The sequence below is a fragment of the Pocillopora damicornis genome, chromosome 14, assembly GCF_964200805.1.
Source record: "Pocillopora damicornis chromosome 14, jaPocDami1.2, whole genome shotgun sequence".
NCBI lineage: Eukaryota > Metazoa > Cnidaria > Anthozoa > Scleractinia > Pocilloporidae > Pocillopora > Pocillopora damicornis.
Genome location: NC_142683.1, coordinates 12,158,064 through 12,182,500, shown reverse-complemented (window position 1 = coordinate 12,182,500; position 24,437 = coordinate 12,158,064). Strand labels below are relative to the sequence as shown.

The 24,437-nt window shown below is 38.6% G+C and overlaps 3 protein-coding genes and 1 pseudogene across 4 annotated transcripts in view; 2 read left to right on the top strand and 2 right to left on the bottom strand.

Annotated features, from left to right (window-relative positions):
* Positions 1–1,586, bottom strand: part of LOC113683318 (peroxiredoxin-5, mitochondrial) — a 9,549-nt gene extending 7,963 nt beyond the window's left edge. Inside the window, exon 1 of the mRNA XM_027200552.2 lies at positions 1,426–1,586. Coding sequence (XP_027056353.2) covers positions 1,426–1,515 — 90 coding nt within the window. The 5' untranslated portion in view covers positions 1,516–1,586. The remainder of the gene's footprint in view (positions 1–1,425) is intronic.
* Positions 1,587–1,613: 27 nt separating this feature from the next.
* LOC113683317 (COP9 signalosome complex subunit 8) lies at positions 1,614–6,296 on the top strand. 2 transcript variants are annotated; one of them, XM_027200551.2, is made up of 7 exons: positions 1,614–1,709; positions 1,879–1,940; positions 2,785–2,833; positions 3,731–3,860; positions 4,587–4,694; positions 5,432–5,491; positions 6,045–6,296. In XM_027200551.2, exons 1-7 carry the CDS (start codon positions 1,641–1,643, stop codon positions 6,125–6,127), a joined length of 561 nt encoding a protein of 186 aa, XP_027056352.2. In that variant the 5' UTR covers positions 1,614–1,640; the 3' UTR covers positions 6,128–6,296. The 2 variants fall into 2 exon arrangements, with proteins under 2 accessions (XP_027056352.2, XP_027056351.2); XM_027200550.2 differs by having other exon boundaries at positions 5,429–5,491.
* Positions 6,297–10,552: 4,256 nt separating this feature from the next.
* On the top strand, positions 10,553–11,804 carry LOC149034481 (sterol 26-hydroxylase, mitochondrial-like; annotated as a pseudogene).
* A 655-nt stretch (positions 11,805–12,459) lies between these two features.
* LOC149034480 (uncharacterized) lies at positions 12,460–23,928 on the bottom strand. The gene is made up of 2 exons (XM_089194598.1): positions 23,417–23,928; positions 12,460–19,261 (listed from the first exon to the last, which is right to left on the bottom strand). Exons 1-2 carry the CDS (start codon positions 23,549–23,551, stop codon positions 12,968–12,970), a joined length of 6,429 nt encoding a protein of 2,142 aa, XP_089050724.1. The 5' UTR covers positions 23,552–23,928; the 3' UTR covers positions 12,460–12,967.
* Between the last annotated feature and the right edge of the window lie 509 nt (positions 23,929–24,437).

Sequence of the window (24,437 nt, the reverse complement as noted above, 5' to 3'; positions counted from 1 at the left end):
TCAAGTAAATATTTCTTTTTCGGACATTGTAATAGTTATGATTAACTGGTAACAGGACTTCATGTCATCCAATTTGGTATGTAATCATGCTTGCCATTGACAAATTTAGACTCCACTGGGTCCTATTACCATTAAATACCATATTCTCCTAGTCAGTCCCGTAGGAAATGTATAGAGAACAGTGTAGAGAATATAAATATTGATATTAAGGTATAAAGGGTTAAGAATATTCTTGTACTGCACATGCCCTTCTCTCCAAAGTTTCCTGGAAACAAGTAAATCTTACAGTCTCTACTACAGTTTTCTAAGTGTTCCCGATAGAGGTAAATTTAGATACATTAATTTTTTTCTCTGAAGAGGGGAAATCTAGTAAATTTGAGGTTACCTTGACAAAGATGGGTGCATTTTAATTTTTTTTTTTAATTAGGTGCATCAATTTTTGTCAACAATGCTTTTTATCTTGGGGAGAGATTAGGATAATAAGTTTATAATGGGAAAAATAATTTTTGAGAGAGGGGGGGGGGGATTTCTCTCTGAAATATTTCCAGTGTTTAGATATCAAGAGGTTGACACTTACACATGAGGGTTAGATATTGTGAGATGATTACCAAGAACATTTAAACAGATTTCCTAGAGCCTCCTTGCTCATCAGAATATAGCTTGTGTTTCCTCCATGCAATCATCATTATGTACCCCCTGCCCCCCCCCCCTCCACCCTGCATTTGATGATTATGTAATTTGAACAAGCAAGGCTAACATGTAAATTTTTGTTCTGTTTTGTTTTATTTTTTGTTTGTTTATTTGTTTGCTTGTTCTTCTCTGATATTCCTTTAATACAAACAAACTGATAATGCAACACACATGGGAATATTCATCAGATGAACTTGAATGCACACGTTGTTGGGCTTCACTTGAAGAGCCTTAATCTTATTCATGCGATGTTTTAATGTGAAAATTTCATCAAGTCTGTAGACATAAACTCCTATATTCAAAGTCCAAACTCAAGATGATTTTTCTCCTGGGAATTGCATAATTTATTAATAAGCTGCAGTTGTTCACATTGATTATATTTTAAAATTATCATTTAAAAATGCTTAGTCATACACGAACCACGAGTTGGTAATAAGGAAAGTTGATATGGCGCGCTCATGCTTTACGCAAACATAACTCTTTGCTTATCTCAAGCAAAGAGCAGCTCGGTCGCTAAATTTTAACTGCAATTTTAATTGACAAGGACAGCCCAGGAAAAATACTCCAAAAGTGACAAGAGACGTAATTACCTGTCATTTCTCAGCAATTAACGTGCAGGTTTTAGTGAAATAGCGAAGCTTTGAAATACAAGCACATTGTCCAGTACCAGGGAGGTAGATCTAGCGATAGACATTAAACCTACTACAAACTGTGGGAAAGAAAAAATACTTTTACCTTGATCGGCATTGCTGCAAACGCAGAAGAACGAAATCCACGCAAAAATACAGACGCGATTCCACTTAATTGACCGACGGAGCGCTGCATGGCTTGGGGATGACTTCCTTTGCAGCTGCTGTAACTCTGACGAAAGTCTTCGGAGAATCTTCGTTGTTCGAGGTTTCTTCGGAAAATATTGAGCCAGCGATTGAACCTGGCACAGGAAATGAAAGATGGCGGACATTGCAGAAAAGCCGGATTTTGAAGAGCTTTGCATAAAATGCGAACAAATGGAACTCGACGTAAGTATAGTGGAAATATATTATCCTTTTGATATTCCCATTTTTTGTGAGTTTTGGACCACAGTTACTAGCATTTTGCGCTTGTCCTATCTACCAAACTTGTGAAGTAGCAGATAATGATTTAAACTTTTTGCCGATTTTGTGCTAACATATTGTTATTTATCCCTAGGGTTCTGCTTCAGGGGAAGTTTATACACAGCTGTTAGCGGTTTATCTGTTTCAAAATGATATGTAAGTTTTAATTTTCTGTAAACCTAACATTTGACAATGAGCCTGCAATGTTTAGGACTAAGGCAAGCCATGATACGTCACGATCGATCAATTTGAATCTTCAACATCCCCTCCTCAGGCAGCCCCTCAGGCATGTGAAATTTAGATTTGTTCGAATTCCCACTTCCTCGGGCCAAAACTGTGTGCAGATTTCCTACCCAAGTGCTGGGTTTGATAGTCATTTTTTCGGTAAAACCTGAAACCTACATGTAGACCTTGAAGAACTTTTCTTCTGAGCTTTTTCTGGCAAAAGGGAACTCTTTACCTTGTTCCATTGGGAAGACTTAACATTTATGGTTCAAATTCCCTTCCCCACCCAAACAAGGTTCAAATTCCCCACCCCCCCCCCCAGCACTGTTAGGAGAGTTGAGGTACAAATCTTAGGAATGAAAGGGAAGGGTTTAAGGTGATACTTGAAGTCCTGGAAAAACCAATCTGAGTCCTAGAAAAGTCCTGAAATTTGTTTCTGAAAATGGGTACCAACCTGAACTCCACCCTAAACTCCACCCTGAATCAATCTCTCTAGTACATGCATGTAGCATGGCCATTTTGCTACTAGCAATTTGTAAGGCAAGGAGCAGCTCACACAATAGTCTACAAACATTAAATTACTCAAACAAAGCAAGCTTGTATTTGTACATGTGTGAAATTAAGAAGCATATCACTCAGTATTGGTTGATGTTACCCCTATGACTCTCAGCTTATAACTGATGTATTCCCTCCATGTTAAATAACCACAACAAGCTGACAAGAAAGCCTCAGTTTCTATCATGTTGAAGCTTTTTTTGTTTTTGCTGTTTTTCAGCTGCAATGCCAAGTTTTTATGGAAAAGAACACCAGATGAAATTAAACTGGTGAGTTATGTCAACTTTTTTCTTGTAATTACAGTAAATCTTAACAGATAATCAACATGAATGTAGATTTTCTTCTTGAAGGATTTACAAACAATTTGTATTAACATCAATAAGTAAGATTCAATCAAAATGTGAGAATAATTTAGCTTATCATAAATTACAATCAGTAATAGATCACAGATGACTGTAAAATATGATAAAAACGTAAATGTGGTGTATTAGCAGTGGATAAGTGTGCTAATGATATTAACTCTTACCACATTTTGATGCAGTCTGTGATCTGTTACTGAATGGTTGCAGGAGAACATGGAATCTGTGTGTTTTGTATGATGAAGAAAAATGGTGGTAATGGTGATGCCATTTATACCTGAATTTTTGTGAATGTACTCCAATAATCCATCAATAAGAACCAATTAAAATACCTGTATAATTTAGTTTATCATATAATATAATACAATATAATATAATCATAGTATAATGTGATTATCTTATAATATTGGTATTTTTGCTAAAGGATGCTACTTACATGCCACTTCACCCCACCCCCAACCCCTTCTAAAAGTTTCTATTTTGCTTCCATGATATTCCATGACTACTCCTTGGGGGAGAGGGGCTCTTTGAGCATTATATGTATCACCCATTAACCCCCTATTTCACATTTCCTTGTAAATTAGTTATGAGAATTCAGTAACAAACCAAGATATCATCTTCTACCACATGAATTTTAGTATTATCCAAGAACATAACAATATTTCAGCCAGGAGTTAGATTTGCAGTTCAGCAAGTCAACTGTTAGGCTACAATGTCCACCACATAAGCGTTTTGTATATTTTTTCTTCTTTGGTTAATACATTTTTTTTAATATTATTTATTTATTTATTTATTTATCACCTTAAGTCAACTCCAGAGCTTGCAAAACTTTGGAATGTAGGATGTCATATCTGGAAAAGAGATTTTGTGGCAGTTTACAATGCTCTGAAAGAAGAATGGTCACCTTCTATCCAGCCAATCATTACAGCATTAACAGGTGAGATTTAAATGCCTACCAGCAGCAAACTCTAAAATTTTTATGATTTTCTCCTTGTTACAAGTTGTATGATATGTTGTGTGCATTTTGTTTGTAAACAACAGAGGGAGAAGAAAAGAAAGTAATTCCATTGGAACTCTTTAATTACTCCATCTAACACTGATTTTTCATCAAAACGAAACAAAACTTGCCTGTGGCAATAAATCATGTCTGGTGTGGTCAGTTTTTGAGTTTCATTGAAACGAATTTCTTGAAATTCTGGAAAATATGAAGCAGAAAATTTATTGATTTCTCAAAGTAAAGACTACTACCGGCCATTAATTTGGCTTCCATTGAATGTGATTATGTACAAGAGCTTAAGACACAATGTTTTCATGAGCTTGCTATAGGATCTCCTGAAACTTTGCTAATTTACTGGTTTAGCTTGTTTACTTGCAAGGAGAGACTGACTTCTCCCAAGATTGGACTGTTAGTTGTCCCCTCTTGCTGCCACATATTTCTTTGTAGATTATTTACAAGAATTTGGTGTTAGATCAAGTTTAAAACTTCTACATTATAAGTTTTGGTATTCTTATTACCTGTTTTCCAGATAAAGATGTGGATTATAGGAGAGAAGTTACATGTGAATAACTTTTGGGATTTCCATGTATGGGGTTAAGGCAATCAGATTCCCCTCCTTGTATGGTGATGGTGTCTAGTTCATGACATCTTGTATGTTTCTTTCAGAAAAACTTCAGAAAAGGACATTTGATTTAGTATCCAATGCATACACCTCTATCAGAGCAGAAGACTTGGCCAAACTAATGGGGATAACAAGGGAAGCTGCTTTGAGTGGTTGGTGTTGCAGTTTCACTGCATATATTTACAGTGTTATTCAGTCATCATTTGAAATGTTTAGATTAAAAAATGATGGTAACAGTGATCTCTAGGAAACAGTAAGTGAAAGAAAATTGTATTATTTTGCATTATGATCAGTTGCTTTAAAGAAAAAAAGTTTGTTTACAAACAAACATGCAAACAAAAACTGAGAAAAATTGATGAATGGAACATCATTAGTAAATTAACTACTATTAATCATGGATTGAAAAAGTGTGTTCAATATAAATCAGGAATGGATTTTTGTTTCTGTGTAATAAAACCAATTGTATAATTAAACTTCTGAACATCATATAGTGGCTCACAGCTCTGATTTGGAGTAACTCATTTTGTTTGATCAACTGCTTCCGATTCAACTACATACACTTTATCTTCCCATGTGATCCAAACTGTAGAAAGTCTAGATACCCACATGAGATCAAGGCCATGTGTGTCAGTCAGTCCAAGATGGTGTAGAAAAGCTGAAGCTTTCTAGCTTCAGATCAATGCCTGCAGAAAGCAGAAACCTTGAATAGTATATGTCCTTCGTTGAAAGCAAATGATTAATCAATTTGAATGCAGAAATCCATATGAAGGGAATTTATCAATAATTGATAATTGTTGGATAATGGTTTTGATAATAATAGTTATAATAACAATGATTATAACAGTTGATTTATATCATTCTTTTTTTTTGTCTGATGACAATTTAGCAGCTGTTACCAGTGGATGGATTAGTGATCCAGCCACAGGAATGATTACTCCCAAGAAGACAGGTAGAGATACAAACTCAGACTTAAACATATTTATAAATTTTATAATTCCCTTACATTTTTTTTTGTTATTCTTTACACTCTTATAACAGAGCAATGTTTAATTTAGTTGTGAAATGACATTCCTCTGAGCTAGGACCATTTTGGTTGCCATGGCATATTAAAAAAATAGTTTGGGGGACAAGATCATTAGTGAAAGTCACCAGTTATATGACCTGTGTTCTGCAGTCAAGTTTGTACATTTAACTAATTAGTCTTCAGTCTTCGCCTCTTCCTTCTCAGTGTGTAAGTGTTAAGTTTTGAGTTGTTGCATGAACCTTTGACAACCATGATAATCATTTTCAGATTCATGGTTGCTTGATAGTCACTTTGAAAAATCTTGAGTTTGGAGCCCTCAATGAATCTTTGAATCCTGTGAGAGGTTCAAAAACACTTGTCAAATTTCAAAACTACAATCAATTGTGATATGGCAGTGCACCTTTTCTGGCAAAAAATCGAATATGAGAATTAAAAGCATTTTTCATTCTTTGACTCCTTTTTCTTATTTTCTTTGTAGAGCTTCCACAGAAAGAGATTCCACTCACAAGTGAACAGGAACTTGCACTATTGACAGATTATGTGTCATTTTTAGAAAATTAACTTAAACTTGAAAAGCAGCGATACATTTTAAACATAACTTGTATCATTTGAGAACTAGCATTCTAAATGTAAATAACTTCATTAAGACCAAAGTTTGTTGTAGTTTACGGACTCAAAGATGACTTTGTATCCAGTAAGAAAATGTAGGCAACATGCGTACACTTGAAGGCAGCAATTATGGCCTTGTTCACTGGAGAGTCTCTGTGTCTCAGTGTTAGAATGTGGGAGTGTGGGATTCGCAAAGACCAAAAACAGGAAAGTGGAGATACACAGGAAGTCAGACATACAACATAAGCCAACTAAATGATAGCCGAGTCTTAGGCAATCACCAATTTACAAAACAAACCGAATATGTGGGACACAAGCCGCACAAACTTTTTGGCTATTACCAATTTACAACAATTTCTATCAGCAATCACCAACAACATCAATAGCAATAATTTTTGGAGAAAAAAAATTGGCCTGTCCAGGATCAATTACAAGTAAAAATTGTGTTGGACTGTTGGGGTGAACTAACTCGAACAGCACGAGTAGACGGCAGGCGCCAAGAGTCTGATCAAGAACTGATTTTATTAACGGGCGACTGTCACTCTTTTCTTAATTACTCTTTCAGCCCGGGCCTTAGTGCACTCTTTAATATCCTATTGGTAGGCGTGTGTGGGCTTACCAGACAACTGACCTTGCCAGATTAAACGTATTTTAAGAACACCAACCCGAGCGATTTCAACAGACTTTCGAAATCATAGAACAACAAAATACTCTAGAAACAATTGACTTCGATAACTAAAAACCGAAACAAGATCTCCCGTGGAGGACTCTAAGCAAGGTTAATAGATAACCCTAAACACGCCGTGTCTGGGGTTGTCTACTTGCTGACCTGCGGTGGCAATTATTGTCGGAGAACAAAGCCCTATCATGAAGGTCTAGGTAAAATCACTCAGAAAGCAAAACTACATGTATTGTGTGGTCCTGCATCACATTATCAAACAAGGCTCGCAAGAATAAAGGGGTAAGTTTCTAAAGAAACTGTGGTGCTCCGTCGGTGGGAGAGTATAGCAGGTAATTTAGTGTTAACAACTGGGTTGAAAACGTAAATTAGCCACCGTAAAGGATAAAAAAGCTGACGTTTCGAAGGGCTAACGCTCAAAACGTCAGCTTTATTACCCTTTACGGTGGCTAATTTACGTTTACAACCTAGTTGTTAACACAATTACTTGCAAGGCTCGCAAGACTCGAAATTATCTAACAGGCCGAAACAATTCCCAAATGCTTAACCAAAACATTTGTAATTTTAGCAGGTCATATAAATTTATACAGTGACGTTTGAAGAGTGTTCCACCTGTTGTCAGTTAATATTAAAATCAAAGTGCTCTGTGAGCAAACTCGTGAATTGACACATGATTTTTTGGATTATGTTTAATGTTATCTGGTTCAGGGAATTTTGTGGTTGATTGTCATATCTAGAGTACGAGCAGTAGTTCAGTGTTCGCTAATGTATCAAAGAAACAAAGTAACGTTGGGATAAGAAGGCATTACAATTGAAATGATCATGCTATTGCATTTGACAAGGGTGGATGATGTCATGTGTTTTAAACGTATATCATTTCTGTTTCTGGTTCAAAAGAAAAGGTTGGAAGTAAATGTGGGTGAAAAGTGAAATTTACTGTCTATCATTGTAAATATTAGAAAATAAAGGCAATACTGTCTTAATGAAAACATCCCTCTTTATAAAATGAGACAAACGGGAACGAGTTTTGAGTAATATAACTAAGCCAAGACTGCCACCGTCATTTTGGATCTCCGCCCGGGTAGATTTTAGTCACGTGCTAGGCAACGTATAATCAATAACAAGATAGAATTTCATTTCAGGCCTATTTATCAATTTTGTGGTGTGTAACTTTTGTATTTTAGTACGTAGTATGTATTTGGAATCTTCAAATTGTATTGAAACTTAAAAGAAAATTGTTCTTTAAAAATTCACTGAAAATCGGTATCTAAAATTGTTTGTTTAGATGTTATTTGATTTTCGTGTTAACTTGTAATTTCGTTAGTCTCCGGCATCTTTTACTGCTTCACGCAGGAAAAACACACGATACGAAACGTAATGATCGAGTTTGTCCTCAATCTCCCGCCGTAACAGAAAAAGCTTTTGAACATCTGTAAACTCCGAACACTTCGCAGTTAGTGATATTTTCAATGAATCTTCGGATTGTTTTCAAGTTCAAGGATTGTAAATTACAATTTTATGAAAAACGAAGGTTTTTCTGATATTTCAGTGTGAATCCTTGCATGCCTGCAAGTCGTTGGCGCCGCTTGTTGAAACTAAAACGAAAAAAAAAACTCTTCTAAGATTATCATTGGCTTCTTTGTCCCCCCACCACTATTCTTAGCAACAAAGGTCGCCATTTCGTCGGTTTATTGCTCGCCAAAAACTATCAAATACACTCAAAAGCCTAAAATCGAAAAAAAGTTTACAGGAATCGACCAATCGAGCGAGCGAGCGAGCGAGCGAGTGCCATTCTTAAACTCTCTTGCGCATGCGCACAATTCACGAGTTAAAAAGCGGAAAAATGTTTCAGCGTTTGCGCAATGCAATATTCCCTCTATTAATTTAGCAGAATGTAAATTAGCAATTAGGTTTTTTCGGCATGGTGAGAACGCTGGACATTTTCATTAATTTCATTACTAAACGACAAATGTCAATTTTAAAAAATCTCTGACTGGGTCTTGAAGTTGAGTTGAAGGATGACTTATTTACGAATGCCTTATTGCTACTTCGCGTTTGAAAATCGCGGCTTAAGGCTGGATGAATTCAAATTGTCAATCGTATTAATTGTTCTTGGCACTGGCCTTCTGCTAGAACCGTTTAATACAAAGAAAAAGGATTTTTTTCGTCGAAAAAAAGAAATTTAAGCACAAGAGATTGAAAGTACTAAATTTGTCTTTGCTTTCTATATCATTTTTAAATGATTCAGAAGAAAGGAATCTCAAAGAGCCTAAAAGTTTTTGGAGCGTTCTTTTGGAACACTCCTAAATACCGTCAAACTACTTACTGCGACACTTTTATTCAGGGACAATCAAACAATCAGAATATGTTGAATATGTAGGATCAAGGGAATTGCACTTCTTAACGAGCTTTATTACGTCAATCGTTTATCTTCATAAATGATGAAGAGCGCTTCGTAACTCTTCATGATATTTAAGATGGTCTTCTGTAACGTTGACTGGACGAAAAATACTTTACCTCGTTCCTTAGTACTCGAGAGAAAGTGATGCATCTTTGAAACTAAAGGAAAATTTTGAGGGGGGTGGGGCTTTATTCACCCAATAACTGTATCCTAGCCTTTTTTTATAGGTACTTAGTAGTTATTAGGAAAGTTAGCTTTCGACGTCTTCCTCCACCGCGCGAATTAAGGATAATCAAGTTATTTCTCAACAATTGTTCGTTCAGATGATTTAGAGCGGAGAAGCCTGGAAATAGTAAGATGTGTTTTTAGAGCGGAGAAGCCTGGAAGTAGTAAGATGTGTTTTAAATAAGCCGAAAGTAGGAATCTTCCTTTACTATCATCAGTCTGATGACAATTTAAGCGCAGTTTTCAAAAGCCGTTGACAAGAACCATTAAGTATTCCATAGGTCTGCCAATTCACGTCCGAAAGAAGGTAAAGAGATTTGACCGACATTAATTTTATTTACACTGTAGAAGTCAATTTCTCCTCTTCTGATGCATGAAGTCGGATGTGAATAAATTGTAAAAGCTTTTTCTTATTCTGCTTATTGGGCATAAGATAATTCTAGCACCCTTCAGAGAAAAAGACAAATAGCAAGCAATGATTCTTCTCTCAAGCTTCGGAGGCTAAATGACAGAAATAATTTGTTTTTAGATTGGGGTCCGATAAGATATCGGATGGAAAGAAAAATAACTTCCAATGCTAGAAGATGCATGAGAAAAAAAATATCTACAGTCGAACCTGTGTTCAGCGGTCACCCACGGGGAATGGCGGGGTGGCCGCTTAATACAAGTTGACCGCTTAATAAAGGTTTCACAGTAAGGAAGTATCGCAAAAAAACGACATGAAACGGCATCTTGCGCCAAAGTCGAACACTTGATGTAAAAAAACTCGCTCGAAAATACGTACCGTTTTCATTTGAGTTTGGGAGATAAACATGGGTTAAAGTTTACTTGAAAGCTCGTCCTTAGCTTTATTTGAGCGGGTCCGCTTTAAGTGACCATTAAAAACAGGTGGAGGACAATGCAAACAGGCTGTTGGGACTTAGCAAAGGGTGACCACGACCGCTTAATAGAGTTCATAATTGTCGTAAGTGAGGAGAAAAATTCTCGGGACTCTGACAGCTGGCCGCTTAACTAAGGGCGACCGCTCAACACAGGTTGGACCATAGGTGGCCCAAGCTCCAGCTGTGGGATGATGATCATCTTGCGCAATAAGAGCTATGCCGTCGGAGATTTTCTGGCGAATGCAGTGAAGGTCGGTTTTTTGCCACCTCGGTTTTACAAGATCTACGAGACCCAGAAATTTAAAAAGTTTTTGATAATTTTGACACGATGTACGACTACACCGAACTATTTATCGGGAGAAGAATCAACGAACTGGAGGAGAAGTCATGCAAGCCATCAAAGGAAACAGAGCGTGACCGAGCTGGCTTCTTCAAGTTCCTCCTGGCCAGCGGAAAGCTGACGAAGGATGACCTGTTAGCGAGTGTAATCGATGTTCTGTTTGCCGGAGTTGACACTACGTCCAACACGATGCAATGGGTTCTTTACATGTTGGCCAAAAATCCTGAGAAACGAAGATTCTTCGACGAGAAGTGCTCTCAGTAGTGGTGGGAAATTCTACCTTTGCAACGCCGGAAACGCTGGCTCGTATACCATATTTGAAGGCCTGGTTACGAGAGACCCTCCGCCTATACCCTGTTCTCTCCGCTATCCCGCGAAGACCGAAAGAAGACATAATATTATTGTACTACCATATCCCTGGGGGCACTGCTCAAGTTGAGTTCCTTGTTCACCAAATGGGGTGAGATGAGGGTATTTTTGAAGATGCCGAAGCGTTTAAACCGGAGAGATGGTTGCGAAACAAAGATACCGCTTTGATCGAATCAGTAGAAGCTTTCGCTTCTCTTCCGTTTGGATTCGGAACACGTATGTGCCTCGGTCGACGTATTGCCGAGTTAGAGCTTCATCTGCTGATGGCCAGAATCGTATAGCAGTTTGACATCTCTTACCCACCGGAGGCAGAAAAGGTGGAGCCGTTCATGAGAGGGGTCACCATTCCCGACAGACCTGTTAGAGTGCAGTTTGTTGAAAGAAAATGAGTCAGGTTTTCATGTTGCCGCGTTCACACTGCATTGCAACACTGTTTTGAGCTGAAAGTGGGACAAATTCTGATGACAATTGCAACTCGTTTAAACAATCCACACCTATTGGATCGAAGGTATTCAATAAGTCACATTTTATAAGCCAGTTTGAACCATTTCAGCGATCCCCTACATCTGATGAATAATTGTGTTATTAATCTTCAGAATTATTCAGTGGTGTTACTTGAAGGTCACATCTTCTCGTTAATAATTTTTTGCATTTTTATCAAAAGTTCGTTCGGTAATATATTTGCTTCGGTGTTCTAAAATACTAGAAAAGTTATCTTGCTAAACTGTATATATATTTATGTATATATTTGTGTATTTCAATAAATTTCAACGGTCTTAGGAACTATTTTTCTCGCATGCAAATTTTTATAGTATACAAATTTATTTGGTATTCTTTCGGTTTTCATTGAACATTTATTGTCTTGTAAGTCACAGATATGGCACAATAGTAGCAGACGAAAAATCTGTTGAGTTTTTTTAGTCAACAAAATGGAATCCCCTACCTAAATTGCCCTTTAATAATAAAGTAACCTTTTCGTGACGTTCAGTTGATTAAACGGAGCGAAATAGTAGCAGCAGAGGGAAAGTGAAGGATAATGAGGATACAAAAGTATCTATAAGCATACAAGAGTCTGTGTGAGGATACAACAGTATCTACACATAGGGGTATCGATTACCTTTTACACCCTAAGATCAGTATGCATATTCTCCAGACTGTTTTCTATACATTTCCCTCAAGTGCTGACAAGGAGATTTTGCTTAATAATCAAGAGCTCTTGTGCTTGTTGATCATTTTCATTATTCTTATGACCTCGATGTTTGATTCAGTAGTGATACTGTGAGGAGAAATTAGATGCTAGTCACTTCTAGGGGTTAAAGGGTTAAATTGATAATACTACTGGGGTTTCCATGAGAATACAAGGGTTTGTATTACTGTACGATTAGTATAAAGTATCCCCTTTTTTTATTGTGTTTATTTTGGCATGTTAAACCACAATATTTTTTTTCAAAAGCCTTGCAAGAAATTTCAAAAAATTTATGCTCAGAAAAAACTTCTTTTGCAAGTTACACATTTGTTTAAAAGTCTCTTGAATTGACTGACTAATCACCTTTGAAAAAGGATTAAAAATTTTCTTTCCTCGAAGAACTAATCGTGTTCGAAACCTAAAAATTGTCACACTTGCTTGGGTTGTTTACTGAACTAAAAACTAAAAAAATAAATTGGAGTTTTTAACTTCGGAACTCCTATAAAGAGATAACACTATAAGCTGTCTTGTTTCAGATTAAAAAACTTAGATGTCTGATAAGCATTTTATGGAAATGCTCTTCTCTGTGTATCGATCCGAGTTTTCCTTCACGTATGGTGTCCTTTTTCTACAGGCTAGTAGTTAAATGGTTCTGAGCTTAACTAAGTTCAGTTCATTCTGCTACAGAAGTTTTTATCAAATTTGTGGCTCTTAAGGTGCGCTAGGCACCGGCCAACTTCCAAAATCAAATGTCACGTTGTCGCCCATGATCATAAATGGCGCCCATTGAGAAACTTTATCAAAGTCGTTATTTCTCATCCACTTCCTAGCCTTGTGGAGAGATTCACTTGCGCTTTCACCGCGGTACAAATGTTTGTAGAAACAAGTCATGAACTGCTCTGTAGCTGTGTCATCCAAGGCCCATCGTGCCGCTAACACTGAACGAGCTCCGGATCCTAAGAATGCTCGGGCAATTCCAATAACTCCCTCGGTTCTAATCTGTCCACGAGCACTGTGACAACAACTAAGCACCACTAGTTTAGCTCGCAACCGAGTTTTTGAAATATCTGCCATCGTCAAAAGATAATCTTCTTCTCGAGGAAAAGGCGGGTGTAGGGTAAGGTGCTTAGGAGAAAGAAAAATCTCCCCTCTTTCAGAATCTCCATGCGCAGCAATGTGTATGAGGCTCACTGAATTTATCGCTTGGAGTACAGAATGCTTTGTAGCGGACTCTCCTGTCAAAGGCGTTACGCCAAGAAGTGTTCCAATCATCTCTGCTTCCTTTCTTGCACACGGCAATGGTGTCATATTTCTGCACCGTCCCTTGTAAATCACCTTTCCAACCACAGGGTCACCCACTATCAGAGCCCCGGTCTGACTGTGATGGTCTGGAGGACTGTCTTGAACAAGCTTCAGAGTCGTGAGAGAGGGAACCAGCCGAATCCTGCATCTCTCTGATAAATACTTTCCTCCTTCGTCAGCTAAGGCTGCAAATGGCACTTGGTACACACAGGAATCAGGGACAATTATGATCTCAGGCTGCTTCAGTAAACTGGCCACAGGAGCAACGATTATCTTGTAACACAAGTGAAGACTTGTTTTGAAATCTTCGGTATCACAGTAATGCAGCCCTGATCGGTTGTTGCGCTGAAGTGACATCAGTTCTTTAAAAAACTCATCTAACTCAGGGACTATTCCGGTCACCTTGTTTGGGTCCAGGTTCACTTTCTTTTCTGAAAAAAGAATAGCTCCCGTTGCTTTTATTATCCAAAACCGTACCTCATCTCCGCCAACCGAAATGTACAGGCATGCACAGTCTACTTCTTTTCTGATGATCCCTTGAATGCCACACCAAGATTGTGGATCGCTTGAGATCTGCTCTTGAACAGAGTACTGAGCTGTCATCAAGTCGACCAGGCATCTTGCCCTTCTCAGCTCTTCGACGTACAGGGCGTCTTCAGGCTTTCCAGTGGAAGAAAGGAACCTGCTGAACCACTTGTAGGGAAAGGTGCCGTACTTTTCTAAAAGGGATATTTGAAACTCGTCGTTTTCTTTAAGAAAACCTCTCAAAGTTTCGAACTTTTGGATGCCTTGAAAAAGATACGAAGAAGCCTCTTCAAGATGACCTTGCGACGCCATTAACGCCGATAGATTACAAAGGCAGCGAAACTCGTTCAAGTTGTGTCCAATATCCCTACTTAGTAGAAGAGCTTGCTTAAGGTATCCTTCAGCTATGTCATTTTTACCAAGAGATTGGTAACAAAATCCTAAATTGTTGTAGCAGACTACTACCTTTTCTCTATCACCGATGTCTATAAAGCTTGTAAGGGCTTTCTCGCAATATTCTTGAGCCTTGTCATATTCACCACGCTTACAACAAATTATACCTATGTTTGTGTAGTCTGCTGCTTCTCCACTTCTGTCATCGACACCCTTTCTAACGTCCATTGCCTTCTTTAGATACTTGTCAGCCTCTCCATACATGCCTAGTGAGAGAAACAAACCTGTGAGGTTTCTGTAGCTTGTTGCTTCTCCATTCCTGTCACCAATTTCTATTTTGATAGCGAGTGCTTTCTTCTGATATTCTCGGGCCTTGTCATATTGACCGAGTGATTCGAACATAGTTCCTAGGTTTCCGTAGCTTGTTGCTTCTCCATCCCTGTCACCAATTTCTATTCTGATAGCGAGTGCTTTCTCCTGATATTCTCGGGCCTTGTCATATTGACCGAGTGATTCGAACAAAGTTCCTAAGTTTCCGTAGCTTGATGCTTCTCCATCCCTGTCACCAATTTCTATTTTGATAGCGAGTGCTTTCTCCTGATATTCTTGGGCCTTGTCATATTGACCGAGTGATTGGAACAAAGTTCCTACGTTTCCGTAGCTTGATGCTTCTCCATCCCTGTCTCCAATTTCTATTCTGATAGCAAGTGCTTTCTCCTGATATTCTCGGGCCTTGTCATATTGACCGAGTGATTGGAACAAAGTTCCTAGGTTTCCGTAGCTTGATGCTTCTCCATCCCTGTCACCAATTTCTATTTTCATAGCGAGTGCTTTTCCCTGATATTCTCGGGCCTTGTCATATTGACCGAGTGATTGGAACAAAGTTCCTAGGTTTCCGTAGCTTGTTGCTTCTCCATTCCTGTCACCAATTTCTATTTTGATAGCGAGTGCTTTCCCCTGATATTCTCGGGCCTTGTCATATTGACCGAGTGATTGGTACAAAGTTCCTAGGCTTCCGTAGCTTCTTGCTTCTCCATCCCTGTCACCAGTTTCTATTTTGATAGCGAGTGCTTTCTCACGATATTCTCGGGCCTTGTCATATTGACCGAGTGATTGGAACAAAGTTCCTAGGTTTCCGTAGCTTGTTGCTTCTCCATTCATGTCACCAATTTCTATTTTGATAGCGAGTGCTTTCTCCTGATATTCTCGGGCCTTGTCATATTGACCGAGTGATCGGAACAAAGTTCCTAGGTTTCCGTAGCTTGATGCTTCTCCATCCCTGTCACCAATTTCTATTCTGATAGCGAGTGCTTTCTCCTGATATTCTCGGGCCTTGTCATATTGACCGAGTGATTGGAACAAAGTTCCTAGGTTTCCGTAGCTTGTTGCTTCTCCATTCCTGTCACCAATTTCTATTTTGATAGCGAGTGCTTTCTTCTGATATTCTCGGGCCTTGTCATATTGACCGAGTGATTGGAACATAGTTCCTAGGTTTCCGTAGCTTGTTGCTTCTCCATCCCTGTCACCAATTTCTATTCTGATAGCGAGTGCTTTCTCCTGATATTCTCGGGCCTTGTCATATTGACCGAGTGATTCGAACAAAGTTTCTAAGTTTCCGTAGTTTGATGCTTCTCCATCCCTGTCACCAATTTCTATTTTGATAGCGAGTGCTTTTCCCTGATATTCTTGGGCCTTGTTATATTGACCGAGTGATTGGAACAAAGTTCCTACGTTTCCGTAGCTTGATGCTTCTCCATCCCTGTCACCAATTTCTATTCTGATAGCAAGTGCTTTCTCCTGATATTCTCGGGCCTTGTCATATTGACCGAGTGATTGGAACAAAGTTCCTAGGTTTCCGTAGCTTGATGCTTCTCCATCCCTGTCACCAATTTCTATTTTCATAGCGAGTGCTTTTCCCTGATATTCTCGGGCCTTGTCATATTGACCGAGTGATTGGAACAAAGTTCCTAGGTTTCCGTAGCTTGTTGCTTCTCCATTCCTGTCACCAATTTCTATTTTGATAGCGAGTGCTTTCTCCTGATATTCTCGGGCCTTGTCATATTGACCGAGTGATTGGTACAAAGTTCCTAGGCTTCCGTAGCTTCTTGCTTCTCCATCCCTGTCACCAGTTTCTATTTTGATAGCGAGTGCTTTCTCATGATATTCTCGGGCCTTGTCATATTGACCGAGTGATTGGAACAAAGTTCCTAGGTTTCCGTAGCTTGTTGCTTCTCCATTCCTGTCACCAATTTCTATTTTGATAGCGAGTGCTTTCTCCTGATATTCTCGGGCCTTGTCATATTGACCGAGTGATTGCAACAAAGTTCCTAGGTTTCCGTAGCTTGATGCTTCTCCATCCCTGTGACCAATTTCTATTCTGATAGCGAGTGCTTTCTCCTGATATTCTCGGGCCTTGTCATATTGACCGAGTGATTGGAACAAAGTTCCTAGGTTTCCGTAGCTTGATGCTTCTCCATCCCTGTTATCAATTTCTATTCTGATAGCGAGTGCTTTCTCCTGATATTCTCGGGCCTTGTCATATTGACCGAGTGATCGGAACAAAGTTCCTAGGTTTCCGTAGCTTGTTGCTTCTCCATCCCTGTCACCAATTTCTATTCTGATAGCGAGTGCTTTCTCTTGATATTCTCGGGCCTTGTCATATTGACCGAGTGATCGGAACACAGTTCCTAGGTTTCCGTAGCTTGTTGCTTCTCCATCCCTGTCACCAATTTCTATTTTGATACCGAGGGCTTTCTCTTGATATTCTCGGGCTTTGTCATATTGACCGAGTGATTGGAACAAAGTTCCTAGATTTCCGTAGCATATTGCTTCTCCATCCCTGTCACCAATTTCTATTTTGATAGCGAGTGCTTTCTCTTGATATTCTCCGGCCTTGTCATATTGACCGAGTGATCGGAACAAAGTTCCTAGGTTTCCGTAGCTTGATGCTTCTCCATCCCTGTCACCAATTTCTATTCTGATGGCGAGTGCTTTCTCCTGATATTCTCGGGCCCTGTCATATTTACCGAGTGATCGGAACAAAGTTCCTAGGTTTCCGTAGCTTGATGCTTCTCCATCCCTGTCACCAATTTCTATTTTGAGAGCGAGTGCTTTCTCCTGATATTCTCGGGCCTTGTCATATTGACCGAGTGATTGGAACAAAGTTCCTAGGTTTTCGTAGCTTGATGCTTTTCCATCCCTGTCACCAATTTCTATTTTGATAGCGAGTGCTTTCTCATGATATTCTCGGGCCTTGTCATATTGACCGAGTGATTGGAACAAAGTTCCTAGGTTTCCGTAGCTTGATGCTTCTCCATCCCTGTCACCAATTTCTATTTTGATAGCGAGTGCTTTCTCCTGATATTCTCGGGCCTTGTCATATTGACCGAGTGATTGGTACAAAGTTCCTAGGTTTCCGTAGCTTGTTGCTTCTCCATCCCTGTGACCAATTTCTATTCTGATAGCGAGTGCTTTCTCCTGATATTCTCGGGCCTTGTCATATTGACCGAGTGATTGGAACAAAGTTCCTAGGTTTCCGTAGCTTGATGCTTCTCCATCCCTGTCACCAATTTCTATTCTGATAGCGAGTGCTTTCTCCTGATATTCTCCGGCCTTGTCATATTGACCGAGTGATCGGAACAAAGTTCCTAGGTTTCCGTAGCTTGATGCTTCTCCATCCCTGTCACCAATCTCTATTCTGATAGCGAGTGCTTTCTCCTGATATTCTCGGGCCTTGTCATATTGACCGAGTGATCGGAACAAAGTTCCTAGGTTTCCGTAGCTTGATGCTTCTCCATCCCTGTCACCAATTTCTATTTTGATAGCGAGTGCTTTCTCCTGATATTCTCGGGCCTTGTCATATTGACCGAGTGATTGGTACAAAGTTCCTAGGTTTCCGTAGCTTGATGCTTCTCCATCCCTGTGACCAATTTCTATTCTGATAGCGAGTGCTTTCTCCTGATATTCTCGGGCCTTGTCATATTGACCGAGTGATTGGAACAAAGTTCCTAGGTTTCCGTAGCTTGTTGCTTCTCCATCCCTGTCACCAATTTCTCTTCTGATAGCGAGTGCTTTCTCCTGATATTCTCGGGCGTTGTCATATTGACCGAGTGATTGGAACAAAGTTCCTAGGTTTTCGCAGCTTGTTGCTTCTCCATTCCTGCCACCAATTTCTATTTTGATAGCGAGTGCTTTCTCCTGATATTCTCGGGCCTTGTCATATTGACCGAGTGATTGGAACAAAGTTCCTAGGTTTCCGTAGCTTGTTGCTTCTCCATCCCTGTCACCAATTTCTATTTTGATAGCGAGTGCTTTCTCCTGATATTCTCGGGCCTTGTCATATTGACCGAGTGATTGGTACAAAGTTCCTAGGTTTCCGTAGCTTGTTGCTTCTCCATTCCTGTCACCAATTTCTATTTTGATAGAGAGTGCTTTCTCTTGATATTCTCGGGCCTTGTCATATTGACCGAGTGATTGGAACAAAGTTCCTAGGTTTCCGTAGCTTCTTGCTTCTCCTTCCTTGTCACCAATTTCTATGCTGATAGTGAGTGCTTTCTCTTGATATTCTCGGGCTTTCTCATATTGACTTTGCAATTGCAACATTAATCCGAGTTGTGCATAACTTAGTGCCTGGCGAAGTGAATTTTCCATCGTTTTCATGATGTTGATTGCTGATTTGTAAACCTCGACGGCCTGCAACACGCGACCAGTTTTGCGAAGGAACTCGGCGACTACTATACCTATGGATATAGCTGATATAGCTTCTTTTATGTTGTACATATTGACCTTGAAAATAGAAGAAAAAATCCGTGGTGAAATGTAAGGCATTTATCAAAATTATTCTTTTTTTGTCTCGTATGCCAATCTGGCTTAGTCTCTCTTTCGAAGTCAATATTTCTTCACTGAATGGGCGATCGCCCAAATTTCGGACAAAAATTTTGTTCCCTTTCATAAGCTGCAAATGTAATGAGCGTAAAGTAAATAGACATTGTTTCTTTTCGCCATAAAAATGATAAGTTATCCGTTGCGTTCTGGCAACGGCTAACTTATACCCACCCCACGGGTCTACCCCAATTATCCATTACTTTTGGAAAGTGAAACTTCCGATACCAAAATTTATACACATTCATGATATCTTCCTGAGCCAGCCATTTTAATATTTAGGAATAGCATTAGAGGTTATTTTTATGACTGGCGAAAAGTTTAATTTTTCACAGGTTTTTTCCTTTCGGGATAAAACGTCAATACTCTTTTGTGCCGTATTATTTTCAATTTTGGATTTTATAGCGTCAATCAAAACTAAGGAGATCGCCCAGCGCAATCTTCCGCTTAGTGTTAGAGACAAATTTAATTTTCAAATCGTTTCCAGTTCTGCTGTATTCTGCCAACCACCAGTTAACGGTCTGTACATCACGGATCAGTTTAGAATCAAAAACCCAATTCCTTAAAAAGTTTATAAGTTCCTTTTTTCACCGTGTTTGCTAAATATCTTTGATCACAGTTCTCATTTTTAACTCGTGAATTATTACGCGCATGCGCAAGAGCGAGTTGTAGATATGATGTAGAGAACTGATGGCACTCGCTTGCTCGCTCGATTGGTCGATTCCTGTAAACTTTTTTTCGATTTTAGGCTTTGAGTGCATTTGATAGTTTTTTGGCGAGTGATAAACAAACGAAATGGCGACCTTTGTTGCTAAGAATAGTGGTGGGGTGAAAAAGAAGCCAATGATGATCTTAAAAGACTTTATTTTTTTTTTCATTTTAGTTTCAACAAGCCGGCGCCAGCGACTGGCAGGCGTGCGAGGATTCACACTGAAATAAGAGAACAAAATTCGTTTTTCATAAAATTTTAATTTACAATCCTTGAACTTGAAAACAATCCGAAGATTCATTAAAAATATCACTTACTCCGAAGCGCTCGGAGTTTACAGGTGTTCTAAAGGTTTTTCTGTTATGGCGTCAGATTGGGGACAAAATCGATCATTACACATCGCATCTTGTGTTTTTTCTGTGTGAAGCAACAGAAGGTGCTGGCGACTGACGAAATTACAGGTTAACACGAAAATCAAATAACACCTAAACAAATAATTTTGGCTACCGAATTTTAGTGAATTTTTAAAGAACAATTTTCTTTTAAGTTTCAAGACAATTTGAAGATTCAAAAGAAATATTACGTACTAAAATGCGAAAGTTATACACCACAAAATTGATAAATAGGCCTGAAATGAAATTCTATCTTGTTCTTGATTAAACGTTGCCTAACACGTGACCAAAATCTACCCAGGCGGAAATCCAAATGAAATGACGGTGGCAGTTTGGGCTTAGTTATATCACTTAAAACTCGTTCCCGTTTGTCTCATTTGATAAAGAGGGAATCATTAATGTTTTCATTAAGACAGTATTGCCTTGATTTTCCAATATTTAAAATGATAGACAGTAAATTTTACTTTTCACCTACATTTACTTCCAACCTTTTCTTTTGAACCAGAAACAAAAATGATATATGTTTAAAACACACGACATCATCCACCCTTGTCAAATGCAATAGCATGATCATTTCAATTGTAATGCCTTCTTATCCCAACATTACTTCATTTGTTTCTTTGCTACATGTCTTAATAGTAATCGCATTTCCTTGCAACAAGTTCGCGCTTCTAGAAATTAAATAATAAAGTAAGTTTCCTTTGATCTGCTTCCTAAATTAAAAATTTATTATGACTCACAGGTTTTGCATGTGTTCGGAGAATGTTCCATATTAGCTACCTCTGAATAAAGGTCCTGTACTCTATGGCGTGTTTGTTATAATTGTCCGTGCATCATCGATATGCACTTTATTTGATGATCTTGCATTTTGATTGTGTAAATCCTTGAAATAACTGCATTATTTGTCGATGTTTTTGGAAAAGTATTATAAGATATCGAAATATAAACAATAGTATTTTTTTCCTTTAAATATCTCATTCAATGTGAGAAGCCATAGCTTCTTTCCAAAGGGAGGGGGGGGGGGGGGGACAATGATATTTCTATGTGCACTTTATGTTGTTATTCTTATGAAAAGTTTTTTGAAGCTTTCATAACGATACTAGTGTTGTTTGGATTTTTAAAACAGTCAGCATTGATGAGAATTTCCTTTTGGAGTTAGAAACGTTCCTTATTCATTTTAATGATGGCTAAGGGACTTGTATAAGATTGTCCGAAGGAAGTCAACTTTTTCCTGAAAAAGTAGAAAAACTCTATGGTAAGTAGTCGGTAATTTATTAAAATTATTTTTTTCTCTCATGTCACGCCATCAAACTGAAAGTAAACGGACAGAATCGGCATAGAGCCAAGAACCGTCGAGAAAATTTATACCAATTTGTCAAAGTCTTTCTTTCGGAGTCAGTTATTTTCTGCTGAAAGGGCGATCGCCCAAATTTCGGATAAAAATCGATGGGGCGTAGTTCGTGGTGGCCAGTTTTGTTCTTTTCATAGACTACAAATGTAATGACCGTAAAGTAAATAAATATTGTTTCTTTTCGACATAAAAATGATAAGTTACCCGTTGCGTTCCGGCAAAGAATTATTTGATGACTCAGGAGAGAAACAATCACTCGATACCAAAATTTTTATAAGTTTATGATATCTTCCTCAGCCAGCCATTTTAATATTTAGGAATAGCATTGGAGGTCGTCTTGATAACTGGCGAAAAGTTTAATTTTTCACAAGTTTTTTCCTTTCGGGGTAAAACGTCACTACTCTTGTATGCCGTAACATCTTTAATTGAAGATTTTATAGCGTCAAACGTAAACTAAGGATGTCGCCGACGCAATCTTCCGTTTAGTCAGTAGAAACAAATTCAAATCGTTTCCAGTTCTGCTGTATTTGCTGTTAACGGCATGTACATAACTGATCGTTTTAGAATAGAAAACTACAATTCCTCAAATGTTATCTGAGGGTGTATAAGTTTATGTTTTCACTATTTGTGTTGAATGTCTTTGATCACAGTTTTCATTTTTCCTTCAAGATATTAGAAATTGGTAACAACAGCTTTACCTACTCAGACTACTCAGGAAGGTAACCAAAACGATCTTCGGTTACTTGTAACTCAGCTCCCCCAGCAGTAACGATAATGAAACATCATGTTTTGCTCCTGAATCCTTGTTAGATGCTGCTATAAAACTCCTTTCCACCTCTTTCCTCATTAAAAAAATATACCCACCCCAATTATCCATTACTATTGGAAAGTGAAACTTCCGGAAAATTCCGAGTAGTCAGGAGTACCTGACATCCGAAGGAAAAATCACTCGTTCTTTGAAGGAAGTTCCGATGAGATTCAGGAAAAGAATCTGTGGAAAAAACTTAACCTATTCAGGTAAAAGGCTTTTCAAGAATTAGAAAATTATTTTCAAATTCTTGAAAAGCACTGAACAAGCTACGGAAACCTAGCAACTTTGTTTCGATCACTTGGTCAATACGACAAGGCCCGAGAATATCACGAGAAATAAAATTTTCAACTTTTCATAATTCAGCTAATCGCCCGGTGCACTACTTTTCAAGTTTAAATCGCTTGCCCGAATAAAGAGAATGTGTAAACTCAAATAGATGACCGATGTTGTACATTCTTAGGAAAATTCCTCTTTGTAAGAGTGGTTCAGGTTCATTATTCACCTTTCCCTCCCCTCCCTAAAAGAGGTATCATTTGTTGATCATCTCTTACATGAAGCCAAGCGAGATCCTCTCGATCATGACATCACTTGATTGTTACAATATTTCCGTCTTATTTAGATTAACACTCTTAAGAGATAAACGAAGATAGCAATGTGTTGTCTTTTAAGGGTACAACACTTATCAACCCGGCCGTTCCTCTTATTTACCAACTTAGTCTTCGATGACGCAGATCGCACGCAGTAACTGGAAAATGAACAGCTCGTGAAGAGATAGTATCGAGTACAAATAGCTTACCGTTTCAAGACAGAAGCTCCAATTCAGTACTGTAACGAGTCTTGTCTGTAATTTTGGGTTGAAAATCCAACGGTTCTCGCAAAACAATATATACTGAGACCGGATGTTACCTGCAACAAAAGTGAATTGTTTCATTTTTGCATGCTCACATCCGTCATCGGTAAAAAAGTTAGACTTACAAAACCGAAATATATTTTCATCAGATGGCGCTTCAAAAGAAGGATGACAAATATTCGTCTCTCCTTATCTTTCCTTCATTGGAAAGAACAAAATGAATTTCATTTAAGATTTTGTAATGGACATTCGGAATTCATATTTTTCACATAACGGTTGGAATTCTGCGCTAGGTTGGTGCGTTAGTAGATGGCCCTTCGGCTAACTCAGAGGATGTCGGAATTTAATCTTCAGAGAAGGTAGCTTGAAAGAAATCATCATGTTCAGTGTCGGTTAAAATACCAGTTCATTCGTCGAATTTAGTCGATGTTTGGTCGGTCTAGGTGGGGTTAAAAACGTTTAACCAACTTTGACGTTTACGAATTTCTTTCGATTTCGATCGCACATGTCAGAATTCTCTTCCGCCAGGTCATTTATCACATCATTCATAGCAGGACGAGGTTTGAAGCAGTTTTAAAAACCGATGTTCTAATCATGATGGAAGTGAATCAGGTGTTTTCACAGACAGTACTTACCACAATCTGTAGCCTTCAGTGCCCTGTTTCGAAAATAACTTTAACCATCTCTTTTCGTCCTTTTTCCAACACACACCATACGTCAGTCATATCAAGCAGCCAATAAAATGTGGTTGTCTGTTCCTGTTCGACTGTGGGTTCCATAGTCATTCTCGTCCCAGGCCCGCTGAACGTAACGGCCAAACGTAAGCTTCAGTGGAAAAGGTCCTTTAAGTATTATCAATTACCCTTTAATTTTGTCCGCTTGTCGTTGGCCGATTTGCGTAGGATTTTTATCAGGCCAAGCGCAGGGCAATCTTTTATTTGTATGTATAATGCATATTTGTAGGTAT

Coding starts and splice junctions, on each gene's coding strand:
- LOC149034480 (XM_089194598.1), bottom strand. CDS start 23,551: ATGAAACAATTCACTTTTGTTGCAGGTAACATCCGGTCTCAGTATATA. Junction 19,262..23,416: donor GGAGCTTCTGTCTTGAAACG/GTAAGCTATTTG, acceptor TCTATTTTCAAG/GTCAATATGTACAACATAAA.
- LOC113683317 (XM_027200550.2), top strand. CDS start 1,641: ATGGCGGACATTGCAGAAAAGCCGGATTTTGAAGAGCTTTGCATAAAA. Junction 1,710..1,878: donor GCGAACAAATGGAACTCGAC/GTAAGTATAGTG, acceptor ATTTATCCCTAG/GGTTCTGCTTCAGGGGAAGT. Junction 2,834..3,730: donor CACCAGATGAAATTAAACTG/GTGAGTTATGTC, acceptor TATCACCTTAAG/TCAACTCCAGAGCTTGCAAA.